Here is a 14,015-nt window from a genome sequence, read left to right as displayed (position 1 = left end):
ATTTGGTGCCACGTTTATTATTCGCTAGAGAATGTTAAAGGAGGGTTTTTACCCAAAGGAAATTTAACTATCCTTTTGTTCAACCATTTTTTTTTTATCTGATGCAAACAAACAAGCTCTGACCTTTAGTTTGCTCAGCTTCTTCTGAAGCTTCGTCTTCACCACTTCCGCCCAACTCTCCTCCCTCAAGAAGTCCCAGAACACCCTCGCAACAAAAGCGTTCACCCAGTCCACAGGAGGACCCCCTGGTCCATTAGCATCCCCCTTGGGCTGACGCTTTGCAGGGCTGGCGTAGGTGACATTCCCCGCTTTGACGTTGACCACCTGCGTAACGGCTTCTTTTGCGTCTTTCTCCTTTGGCATAAATTTCGTCATGAAGCGGTAGAAGTCGATTCCGCCTTTTACGGCAGCAGTATCCTCTGGGTCGGAACGATTAAGATGCTGGGCGACGCCCTCTTTGGTCTTCTCGTTCCCGATCAGAAACACCTCTCTATTCAGAGTTTGGATCGGGCGTCGGCCGTGATCCAACTTGTCGTACTTGGAGGCAATGTCAAACTTCCAGAACCATTCCTCTTTGTCACGACTAGTTCTTGTAAAGAGATAGAGGATGCGATCATGGCATTCCTCTTTCTGGATGTAGTCGAACCCCAGGGATTTGGCGTCAAAATCGTCAGTTCTTTCTGGGGCTTCCTTGCGTTCGACCAAGAAGCCCTTCTTAGGTAGCTCAATGCAGATGGGGTATTTCTTGCTCCAGAGACGTTTCTTAACAAGTCCACTTGGTAACAGATAAACCTTGAGGGGAGAAAATGAGGAGGTGAAGAATGAGATTGGAAAGAAGACAATTACAGACTGATTATTATTAAGAATGTATTTTATCTTTAGCTCTTTGTAGACATGAGTAATGATTCAGTTCACAAGAAGGGATTATAAGTGTTCCTGGCATGGTTGACAGTCTTGAACTCTCTCTCTCTGCTTCGTTTACTTGGTAATAGATTGTATTCTTTAAAGGCTTGTCTACTTTTTGGAATTATGAATCATGCTAAATTATGTTCAGCTCTTGGCTGCAATCCTTGATAAAGCAATAAGAAATAAAATGGGGGAAATGCGCTTAAGCTTTTGTACAGTAGCCCCATGGGCTAGTTTAACTGTGCATTTTACTTGCTTATATGTAGTGTCATAAACAGATAAATGTATCTTTCTGATGTATCCATAGTACTAGCTCGACGCAGATTTGATTAGACATAGGGTTTACCCTGAACTTTCATTTAATGACATGGCCAGCAGGACCAGTTCGTTTGTCATTTCACTGGTCTGTCAGCTTTTTCACTGGTCCATAATACATACGAAATATGGATACTTTTTAACACTGAACTAGCAAGCCAGACTACTTGGAGAGTATTGTGACGGGTTCTTGGTTGTTTTAACTGACTTTGGGCCAGAGGACCTCTGTTAAAGCAGAGGACACTTCCAGGCTTATTTCAGGGGGAGCCCTGTAACAGACCAACAAAGATGGTAACTCAAAGAAAATTACTCATTCCCGTTGACGCAAAGAGTTTCTATTTGTAACAACAATTGATCAGGGCCCAATTTCATAGAGCTGCTAAGCACAAAAATTTGCTTAGCATGAAATTTCTCCCCTGATAAAAACAGGATTACCAACCAAAATTTCCACATGATTTTTAGGATAATCAAACAACAGCTGAATACCAGTAACAAGCAATATGCAACAAACAGAAATTTGGTTAGTAATCCTGTTTTTACAAAGGAAGAAATTTCATGCTAAGCAAATTTTTGTGCTTAGCAGCTCTATGAAATTGGGCCCTGGTCGCACACAAACTTTTTTATCACAGATATTTATCACTTAGTTTGTTTAAGGAGCTGATATGAATGGGTCAACACCAGTGTCTGCCTAGATACCAACCCTCAGGCTAATGCATGTATGTGGTAGTGGATTATAGATGGTAGTGACATAGGAATTAGCGTTATAAGTAGTACCGTGTCCTATAAGCAGTATCTTGCCCTAAAAGCACACGGCTCAAATTGTACACGGACCACAAGCCGGAGACCAGTGATTTTTAGCATAGGGCCAGTAAATTCACACAGCTCACTGTGTTTCAGTCACTGTATGGACATTCCTTTGTTCTGTAGTCTTTAAGGAAAATCTTACTCTTCGCATTGTAAAGAAAAAATACTGTGTGGACATGTGTAAGTCCACATAGTGTTTTAAGTCCCTATATTATGTAGACTTTTCTTAGTTCCATAATTCATATGTAGCAGTGTTTTTTTCATTTGAATATGAACACCTCCCCATGTTAAACAAAAACGAAACTAATGTTGAAATGTTTATTTTTGAGTCTGTAAATATCTTTAGCAGTGCATTGTTTATAGTTCAGTACCCTGCTTTTCAATGCTGTTTCCCTTCTGGTTGTTGTTTTACTGTTTTTAGAAAAGGCATGTCAATATTGTACGTAGTTGATGTGTTATATGGGGAGCAAGGTACTTCCGTTGTTGGTATTTAGTAAATAGAAGTCCCATAGCAATCTGTGTTTAATCTGTTTAAAAAAATACACTTGACAAAAATTTGTGATACGCACAGCCTCTATAAATAGGATATTGAGTCATTCTAAAACCCTTTTAAAACTACCCTTAACAACAATTTATGTGACTTATTATAAAGCAGGGGAAAACGGCCACTCAAACTTTGTTTCTTTTTTACACGCAGCACAGTAGGGTTCTTTAAAGGCAGCACACAAGCAAAAATGGACACTCATTTGTTAGCTCTATCATTCCTTTATCAGACATTTATGCTTTGTTTTTGAAAGGGCAAGAGCACCAGGACATTTGTTAAAGGGCACCCTATGAGCAAATTGTAAATTTATACTTCAGCATTTAAAGGCACCAAGGCAATAACCAGGGGGCATGGAGACAATCGCTTCAGTTGCAACCCTGAAGTATCAGGCCAACTGTATTACCTTTAAAAATAACAATTTTGTTCTGTTTGAGCTTTTTGAATAAAATTGGTGAATTTCTATCATCTGATTGTCATGAAAACCACTGAACAGAAGAATTTTATTTTAACGAACTCAATCCACCTGCTCTACGCTCAGACAAGTCTAGCTAGCGTTGCCGAGTTCACAAGTCTTGTGGATGAAACGTTAACTAGAGTTCACTGCATGGAAAGAGGCCTTTTAAAGTTACGTGTTGCGAGTAACAAGGCGTTAACGTGTCAAGAAACTCAACATGACTGGATTCAATGCAGCGTTAATGGCCGTGGCTTACGGAGAAATAGTACAATGGCAGCTTGTGCCTAGTAATATGCTGAACTGGGAGTCAAGTGAGAAAATTGCATCAAAGCTCACTAAATAGGCAATAAATCGATGCACCAAGGCTCATGAATATTTGGGGGCCCTTAATCTTATTTTTATTTTTTGTCTTGCTTTGAAGCTTTACAGCTTGATTTCTTCACCAACAACAAAACAAACCATTATATTTATTTATTTCTTTATTTATTTTTATTAGGTTTTTTTTTATTGGGGGATAAATTATGACAGATTTAGGGGTCATTAGTTTAAGTAAATGTTCAAACACATTGAATCAAATTTTGTAACCTGGGAGTTTTGAATCTCAACTTGGGGTATTTGGGGTAGAGTAGGTCATGAACAAATTTGTTTCAAACTTTTGAATTTTCCAAAAGCAATTCAAAAGTCAGATTTCAAGATAATTTGATTGAATTCAACCTGTATGAGTGGTTAGAAGATGCTAGCCAATCTAATATTAGATTGGTCCAATTATGGTCCATGCTTCAACTGTTTGTAACATATTGCAAACAAGTTTGGGTAGAAGTTAGTAGCCAATCAAATACCAAGCTTCATGACCACTCATGCATATTCATTGAAAATTGTACAATTATAAAATGGTACATTACCTTGCTATCTCTCATATCATAGTGCCTTTGATGAACATATTCAACTTTGTGTACTGTTGGTTCGTTGTACATAGCACGACGGGGAATGTTGTGCTTTGGTCTTGAAAGCCTCAACGAGTAGCCGTCCAAGCGGACAAAGACCGACTGGGTCTGGTTGGTGTGGTAGTTGTCAGGGTCATAGGTCATAGGTAGCTCGTTCATCCATCCCTGTGAAATTACGGAGAGAAGAAACATTAGAAATGAGAATGGGGAGTTTGCGTTTTAGTCAAAACCCAAACTCATGCCCATGCAATATGGTGCTTATTTTCTAGTCTTAAAAGGAACCAAACTGTTTTCTTTCTCAACAATTATTTATCAATATTTATTAAAGACATGGGCAGTAAAAACCACTGAATTGTGGTCTTCAATTTACAATTTGGCAGTTAATACAGAAAAAAGGTAGTTAAACAATTTAAAAGCAGAAAACATTAAAACGACACAAACTAAAGCAATTAAGACCAAGAATGGCACACAAACATAAAAATCACAGAACAGTCCCTCCTTTCCAAAAGATTTTGTGCTCTATGTAGGCTATCTTCATTGTGTGTTTGAGGGGGGAGGGGGGGGGTGTTCATTCTGTACAAGTTAAAACTAATGTGTTGAGGTAAGGCAAAATTGGGGGATACCCTCTGCCCCATTGTCGGGGCATATTTAAAAGAAGAAAACAAATTATTTTGGCTGTGGCTTAGGACAAGACCGTGTTTGAAGCCTGGTACAAAATTTTACATAATAAAATGAACCTTGAGCGTGGCCAACGACGAAGCTCAAGCAGTGGTTTCATATAATGAAAGTATGGGAACACTTTGGGGGAGGGGGGGGGGGGGTTGGTGGGGACACACACCCTCTGTCCCATTGAGTCAGGTCTGGTACTGAAACCCCAGACATCCCGGTGTGCCCCCCCCCCCTTCTTTATTATCATCATTTAAACTAGTCCAGATTAATGACTGCATGTACTAAGACTATTATAGATGTAGAGTCTCATGGCCGCAATTAGTTAGTTTACGTAACTCATGTTAGGAGATGATAAACCAATGTTTGTATGACGGATTACCAAGCAGGGCCCAATTACAAAGAGTTGATTAAGCAGAAAATATTGCTTAAAAAGTTTCTGCTAAGCAAAAATGAGCAGAATACCAGTCAGAAATTGTACATGTAACATGGTAGTTTGGCTAGTAACCTTAATTCTGGTAAGCAAAAGGTTATTGTGCTTAAGCTACTTTTTGTGCTTAAGCAGCTCTATGAAATCGGACCAAGGTTTCGACCTCAAAACGCCAGCGTCAGACTTCCCATCGATTTCTCACTCTCAATGCATGGACGCAATGTACATTCAATCCCAAATGAACTGAACAATTTTTCAGTCTCCCCACTATGTAATGTTCACATCCTTGGTAACATAACATTAAATAGATGTATCATTCATTGTACATGTAACCTCCTTCAATAGTACATTGTATGTAAATGTTCAGACTGCACACATGTCGACGGTGGACATTATGCGCAGTATCATTAAAAGCAAATGTAATATAGACTCTCTGATAAAGTGTTTAATTGATGCAGTAATTAGTGTCAATTAATGCTTTATTGATTCCGTTATACAGACATGATTATTACATGGCGTGCAGAAAAGATTTATCTCTAATATCCACCTGAACCAGGGCCAATTTCATAGCGCTGCTTAATGGTAAGGCAAATTTTTTAGGCCAGCTACAATATATATAGCAGAAAGATTTGTTTGAGCTTTTAAAAGCGTATTTCATAGGTTAGCTGGACAATTTAGACAGCCAGCATGCATGTTCATAATTAGTTTATATTATAAACTTTCATACAGTAAAACGTCGGAAGGTTAGCGCATGGCTTTTCAGGACAGGTGCTAACGGTTAGCAGCGCAATGAAATGGAAATTGCATAGTAAGCACAAAATTAGTTGTTTAAAAGCTGCGCTATGAAATTGGGCCCATCAGCTCTTTGAATTTGGCCCAGCCCAGAACAGAGCCAGATAAATCCAACATAATATTCACCTATCACGTTTAGTATGTGAATGAATCGTGAATCATGTCCTATTATTTATTCAGAAATGGGGTTAATCTAATACCATCTGCAGACAGTGGGAATCACATTGCTGAATCGGATTAGATAGGGTAGCACTAGACAACTGAAATAGACAAATGAAGGAATTCCTGAAACAACAAATACTATGCACATAATGCAATATGTACAAACTAGTAATATTTTGTCTTTTAACTTTACCAAGGAAATCATTGGAATTAGACTGAATTCCTAGGTCAAAATTCCAGTTGAACCTAGTTAAACTGGGTTTAACTGGAACTAGTTGAAAACCAGTTGATAAACTAGTTAAACACAGTTAATACCAGTTGGTTTAATATGGAAAATGGACAGAAACCTACTGGTTTATAATTTCAACCTAGTTGAACTCAGTTAAACCTAGTCCAAACCAGTTGGTTAATATGGAAAATGGACGAGTTTGGTCACTATCCAGTTGAACCAGTTGACACCAGTTAACTAGGTTCAACTAGAATTTTGACCTGGGTTGAAGCCCAATTTCACGCTCTGTGTACTGCAGAATTCCATGTGTCAAAGGTTTGCACATAATTTCTGGCGAGAGTGAAGATAGCTTAGTAGTGGGCAGTAATGTAACCAGATGGGTGGATGAGGGTTGAAACTCCCCTCTTGCCTCCAAATGAGATTGTTAGAAATACACTAGTATGAATGGTTCGATACATTAAAAAAGCCCCTCAATTTATGTCTTTGCCCCTGCCTCAATCCCTCCCCATACCAGTAGAAATGTCTGGTCAAGCCACTGGTAACTGCTAGCCGTGATATTAGCCATAATTCTGAAAACTGCAGACAGCTTTTTGTCTTTTAAATTAAAAATCAGTATTTTTAGAATATTTAAATTAATTTTGTTGACTTCTCGAGTCAAGATTTTTGTTCCTAGAAGCACTTAACCACGCTTCAAATCTCAGTAGGCTAGTGCAGCAACGTGTACTTCCTGTTACCAAAGGCCGTGTCACATGGGATGATTTGTAGGGAAGTTCTAGGTAGTTTCCAAGAAGATACATTCAGAGTCAATTTTCATAAATATCATTTCCTCTGGAACAATCAAGGTCACGCCATGCAAGTTTGAAGCAAGCAACTCCACTGCATTCAAAATGAAACCATTGGTTCTACAGCGAGTTAGTTTCTCACTGATTTGAAGTTTTGTATGGTGGCAGTATGAATTGGTAAGGTTTGCAGTAGCACTATGTGTAAATCTCTTTTAAATAGTAATAATAATAATATCGAAGTCTTATATAGCGCACGTATCTACCAAATAAGGTACTCAAGACACTGAGTACAAACTTTCAGAAAGATAGGTAATTGCAGTGATGAATTTTGAGACCCAATTATTTAGCACCTTATAAGGGTTTACAAGGTGCTACAGCAGCCACAGCCAGGAACACCGGAGTGAACCCCTTCTCTTTTCGAAAAGTGCACTGGGTTCTTTTACATGCGTTACACAACACATGGGACCAACGGCTTTATGCCCCATCCGAAGGACGAAGCAATGGTTAAGTGTCTTGCTTAAGGACACAGGTGTCACGGCTGGGGATTCGAACCCACACTCTGCTGATCAGAAACACCAGAGTTTGAATTCGGTGCTCTTAACCGCTCGGCCACGACACTTCCACTTCCAAATAGTGCTGGTTCTGAAAAGAACCGTTGGTTGACAACTCAATGTTTCAATTATTATGCTCTGAGTGTCTTCAGGAGGATGCTGTACTCTGTTGCTGGATGCTGCTTATGTAGATGATCACAGCATACTGATCGAAACATTGAGTTGTCAACCACTGGTTCTTTTCAGAACCAACATTACTCAAAAGAGATATACATGGCGCTACCGCAAACCTCCCCTAATTAACTGCATCTTACTGTCTCAGAGAAAATGATCTGATTGTCTTCAGGAGGATGCTGGACTCTGTTGCTGGATGCTGCTTATGTAGATGATCAGAGCATACTGATCGCCACATTGATTTTCTTCTCGGAGATTGTCTATAACTGGTTCCTGTAAACTGCCTTGTGTGTGACATGGCCTTAAAATTACCGTTTGAAAAATGGCTCTTAATCAAAGTGTTCCTTATGAACGGAGTAGAGTTGACTGCTGCAGAGGTGGTAACATTAAAAAGCATTCTTCAAATACGCACAGCTAGAGCTGAAATTTGGCACAATAACCTTGAAATCGCACAATTCTGCGGCACACAGAGCTGTGAAACTGGCCCAGTTTATACAATGCTGCCAGACAATGGATAAGCACCAATTATGCACAGTAAAGATGCGGACAATGAAACAAGAAGAGCGGCTTAAAGTGCACACCATACAGAGCAGTCTAACTAAAGGGAATGTCTTGCCACATTGGCGTGATTATGTGAACATGCTCCGTTACGCTTATTTTGCCAAATACTGTAAAAGGTCAAATTTTCCAGAACTAGGTTGCCTGATTGATCCAATTGGGTTATATTAATTCCAATCAATGCATACAGTATATGAGTTACTCTTGAAATGTATACTACATGTTAATCTGTACGAATGCAATCCGGATAAGAGGCAAGTTTGAAAGAGCTGACAAATTTGAGTAAAAGAGCAAATGGTTGTGTTTTCCTCATTCTTAAAGGCACTGAACATGTTTGGTAATTGTCAAAGACCAGTCTTCTCACTTGGTGTATCCCAACATAAGCATAAAGTAACAAACCCCGACCCTGCCGGTTTTAAACGACCGTTGCTACCCTTTACTTCCCTTAGTTTTAGTATTACTTAAATACTTTTATCCTTGTTTTGTTTTGAATAAGCCATCCCGACCTACAAGCTTTTGCTTTTATGGAACATGCCTCCATACAATTTCAGTCTCTGCTAACTAAGTTGTTTGTTTTGATTTATAATATATGAAAATAAATGTTGATTGATCGATTAAAAAATTAACAGATGAACAAGTTTTACGATGTGCCACGTTTGACTTATATCAAAAGTTGATAGTTCTCCATAAAATATCAGATTAAATTATTTTTTCCCTTGAGTTATGTACATACTGTGCCTGCCAGAACGTCCATGCTCTGTGGCTCTTTTGTTTAAAAAGGGATGTCATGGGGTTACATGGTCTCCATACAGGTTGCTCACATCTTTATATTTTGGAACTCGTTTAACCAAAGCTTCCAGCAAACTGATCAATCGAGTAGTATCTCTGAATTTAATCTTGGCCACTTTAGCTAATCCCACCCGAAATCGTGGCCCTGTGTAAAATTCTATTTCTCCCAGACGGAAAAAAAAACAAAACTTATTTCCACATATTGAAGCTTCCGGCAGCAGATCAAATGAGTAGAATCTCTGAACACCACCACTGAATGTTAATCTTGGCCACTTCAGCTAATCCCATCCGACATCATGGCCCTGTGTCAAATTCCTTACTCAAACACAAAAAAAACTCTTTCCACATATTGATACGTCTTGGCTTTTCCTAGATCAGGGTGAATTACAAATGTCACCCTACACCCCTACTCATCCTCCAAGAGCCCCCCCCCCCTACTCTCTCTCTCTCTCACTCAGCTGGAGGGCTCTGACATTTACATAGCGTATCCTAATTATCCAAGCATTACGGTCCCCCTGCTGATACGAAGACTACCTTTGTTTATACTGTATTTAAACTGACTGCTTGTTCGGAGACTAGAATTAAGGTTAATTGCTCTGATGGCCTCGCGCCTAAATATTGTATGACTTTGGGAAAGCAATTAAAAGAAGTGGCACATGACATGTTGAGCATGTGTATACTCTGCTAATAATATTTAGAAAGGGAGTTTTAATTCATGGGTAATCTTTATGAGTGATCGCTATAGATAGAATTTTACGCTCTGCAACAAGGATGGATTTCAGAGACAAAAGATGAGAAGAGAAAAAACATGTTTCATTTTTTGATTTACATGAATATTGTATGACTTTGAGAAAGCAATTAAAATAAGTGGCAAACATTACATTTTTTTTTAGGGAATCAATTAATGGGCTATAGATAGGATTTTACGTTCTGCAACAATGTTGGATTTCGTGGAACAAAAAAAGATGACAGAAAAATGATGCACGTTTATTTTATTGTTTAACATTACTAGAGACACAACCAGAACACATAAATTGTCTTCTTTGTTGTTTTGTATTATAAGCTCAGGAAGAAATTCAGCTATCATAACAGGGATGTTTGATGCATTAATCTTCAAAAACAAAACCTTTTGATTCCTTACTTAATTCCATTACAAATTTTGTGGATGGCTAATTTCAATACAAAACAAAACAAAAGGGGCGATTGACGATTGCCCCAACAGTATTATTATACAATATTTCTTTAATTTCAGTAACAGTCGCAACTGACTCTCTCTAGTGCATCCACTAGGGGCGGAAAAAAAAGCTTTAGGAAAAAAATAAATATAGTATATTTTGCTTGCAAGAATGTGCAAGTTTACAATTTCAACAACTTTCTTTTCACTCAAAGACGAAAAACCGCCTCGGTAGATGAAAAGGTCTTGCGAGAATATTTTGTTTATTCAACCCAGGAGAATTCTGAATCAACATTTCGTGTATGCACAGATTGTCACCACAGAGAGGAAAATGTACAGTGGCTCTTGAACGTGCAGGCATGCATGAAGATGGATAGACAAACTCGACCGCATCTTCAAGGCATTCTAAGGAATGTCTTGGGAGTATCTGCCTTAAAGTGGTGTAAATACTGATCAGTTGTGGAGAAAACTAAAGAAAACTTACTTTGGAACCTTCTGATAGTGTTTTTATTTTATTTGTGATGAACTTCAGGAAAAAGACTGTGACCTTTTACTTTTTTGGAAATAGTTTGTTGGTAGGTGAGGTGAGAATACAAGAAATAATGTGACCATGCATTTTGTCATAATGTGCTAGCTATATAAGGCTTGGTCGAGGCTGTCAGCCAACGGGGTGTCTTGGCCGAGTGGACAAGAGCACCGAACTCAAGCTCTGTTGCTTCTGTTCAGCAGAGTGTGGGTTCGAATTCCGGTCACGACACTTGTGTCCCTGAGCAAAACACAAGAGATGGTTCTTGTGATTGGTTTAGCCGAGTAGCGCATGTATTGCGCACAGGCTGTATACTCCCCAGGGAGCTGAGATGGTTTAAGGAATGATTTAAGGCCCAGTGACCAGGGGTAATAATGTCGGAAGCGCTTTGAGACACCCCTCGGGCGTGAAAAGCGCCATTCAAAAAACGGTCTATTATTACTATTATTTTGAATTCATGCACTTTTAGCGGTTGGCTTCAGAAAAACAGGCGATGCATACAGAAAACAGTCAGTGGTTGCGAAAAGACCTGCAGATCCCATAACAATGGATCAACCGCAAGACAGCATTCTAGTCCATTAAATTTTCACAACCAAACTTTTCATACCAGTAATATAATCTAGTCTACAAAAGTATCAATTCACAAAACAAAATCATGCAGAATGAAAATGAAGTAAATCACCTGTGACTTGGCGCCATCCTCATCGGCAAATAGCTGCGTGACAGATGAATGAAGATGACATGCAAAAAAAGAGAAAAATGGGAGGAAAAATAGTGGAGGTGAGAGCATGAAATGTCAAATGTGCACATAACTGAGAAAATGTCAACAAGTAATAAACCACAAGAGAAACAAGGGCCCAATTTCATGGCTCTGCTTACCGTCAGCAAAAAATCAGCGCGTACGGAAGCAGGGATTCTGCGCTTACGTCAAGCTACGTACTCAAAGTTACAAGGCATTCTACAAGGCAGAGATTCTTTGCTTGTTGTGCAAGCGAAAAATGCTCACGGTAAGCGCAGAGTTTGGCGGTTAGCAGAGCCATGAAATTGGGCACTGACTATGGGTAAACAAAAATTATAATTTGGGCTTAAACAAAGAACAATTTACCGGACCGGGACTTGAACCAACGACCTCCAGATTAATGTTCTGGGGCTCTACCAACTGAACTACTCAGCCCTATGTGGTCTCCCTATGAGTTAATATCTTTGTTGTGACTGGCACCCCCGAACACAGATATTGACGAATAGGAAGACCGCTAACAAAGAGCTGCATAGCTCAGCCAGTAGAGCGGCATACATTATTCCAGTGGGTGTTGGTCCAAGTCCCTCTAAACTAAATTTTTCTGGGTTAAAACCCACATAACAATGATAACTGAGAAATGATGAATCAATTTCATAGAGTGAGCAGTAAAACCACAATTCACTGTTTGAAAATAATTTGCCAAGCAAAAAAAGTAGCCTGAAAATTTGACGTCATGACTTTACTTTTAGGCTTGTCAATGACGCAAAATACCAACTTTTCGAACCATCATGCATGAGTAAAGGATGGATATGGACCTTTGACCTTTAAGCTGGTTTCCTCAATGGGGCATTCGATACCAGCTTTCCCCCAAATTATACACGTTTAAGATTGTCTAGCTGCGCAAACAAGATGACCATAATTTGGCTTTTTTGCATATGAAAATTTTGACTCAATTGGTAATTGAAGTTGCAAGAGAAAAATGAAAGAAAAAACGCCCTTGTTGCACAAATTTGTGTGCTTTCAGATGCCTACAAGTAATAGTGATAAAATGCTTCAGAGAAGTCCTTTAATATTTGAGAGGGAAATTACCCCTTTCTCAAAATACCAATGCCTTTAAAGCCATTGGACACTTTCGGAACAGAAAAAAGAAAACAAAAAAAAACAGATTTACAAATTTCTTACAGGGTTTACAGAAGGTAATGGTGACAGACTTGTCTTGAAATATTATTCCATGAAATGCTTTACTTTTTGAGAAAACATTAATATCAATTCTCGATATCGAGAATTACAGATTTATTTTAACCACATGTCATGACACGGCAAAACGTGCAGAAACAAGGGTGGGTGTTCCCGTTATTTTCTCCCGACTCCAATGACCGTTTTAGCCTAAATTTGTAATTTCATATATAAGTTGTGATACACGACGTGTGGGCCTTACATGATAATGTTTACCGAAAGTGTCCAATGGCTTTAAGGCTTATTAAAATACAAGAGACACAAAGTTTGGCAAAGTGTCACAAACTTAGAAAAGATTCACTAAAGGGTTAGCTCTCAAACTTGACATTGGGCTGATGCCAAAAGACATTATGATACGAAAATGTCACACACACTGAACCATGCACCACATTTTACAGAAGGAGTGAATTATTTCAGACGAAACGATATTCTGGAAAAGCTGAGTAAATTTTCCCTAATAACCTGTAACTCTTATTAATGGCTTTGACACCAGAAAAACCAACTGTGATTTAGTGTGGAAATCCACAAGACTACCGGACTTGTGCAGTCGTAAGTTCACTTGCCCAACAATAAAACTCAGGCTTTTAAAAATCTAAAAGTCTTAAAAGTCTAAAAGTCTTAAGATTTTGAAATCTTTTTTTCATGGCCATATATATGTATAAATGACGAAGTACATGATTTGACATTATGACACTATGAGGAGGGGGGGGGGGGGGGGTGGGGGGGTCAATCCGAAACCTACATGTACATGTGTATGAGTGATAAAATATAGTTCATTTCAGTAATGACGTGACGTTTTAATCAGTGTTCAAATGTGTCATGGTCGAGCAGTTTAGAGCACTGGATTTTTAAGCTCTTGTGTTTCTGATCAGCTGAGTATGGGTTCGAATCCAGGTCTTGGCACATGTGTCCTTGGGCAATACACTTTACTGTAATTGCTTTGTCCTTTGGACGGGACATAAAGGCTGAGGTCATGTGTACTACTCGGTACTGGTAGAACACGTAACACTTATTGAGGAAGAGTAGAACTGGTTCACAAATCAAGCACTGAGCATGCAAGTTAAAGGCAGTGGACACTATTGGTAATTACTCAAAATAATTAAGCATAAAAACTTACTTGGTAACAAGCAATGGCGAGCTGTTGATAGTATAAAACATTGTGAGAAACGGCTCCCTCTGAAAGTAACGTAGTTTTCGAGGAAAGAAGTAATTTCAAACTAAAACTATTTGAATTTGATTT

General features: G+C 38.8%; 1 protein-coding gene across 2 annotated transcripts in view; it reads right to left on the bottom strand.

The window, feature by feature from the left end:
• The window catches only part of LOC117292201 (testis-expressed protein 2-like), a 34,068-nt gene that overhangs the window by 10,661 nt on the left and 9,392 nt on the right, over window positions 1–14,015 (bottom strand). For both annotated transcript variants that reach the window (XM_033774163.1, XM_033774164.1), the window contains exons 3-5: window positions 11,483–11,515; window positions 3,926–4,132; window positions 124–792 (exon numbers count right to left, since the gene is read on the bottom strand). In XM_033774163.1, the coding sequence (XP_033630054.1) occupies window positions 124–792; window positions 3,926–4,132; window positions 11,483–11,515 (909 nt within the window). The remainder of the gene's footprint in view (window positions 1–123; window positions 793–3,925; window positions 4,133–11,482; window positions 11,516–14,015) is intronic.

Source organism: Asterias rubens, chromosome 7 (genome assembly GCF_902459465.1).
Source record: "Asterias rubens chromosome 7, eAstRub1.3, whole genome shotgun sequence".
Classification (NCBI taxonomy): domain Eukaryota; kingdom Metazoa; phylum Echinodermata; class Asteroidea; order Forcipulatida; family Asteriidae; genus Asterias; species Asterias rubens.
The sequence above is the reverse complement of the archived record's forward strand: the minus strand, read 5'-3'. Positions and strand labels throughout refer to the sequence as shown.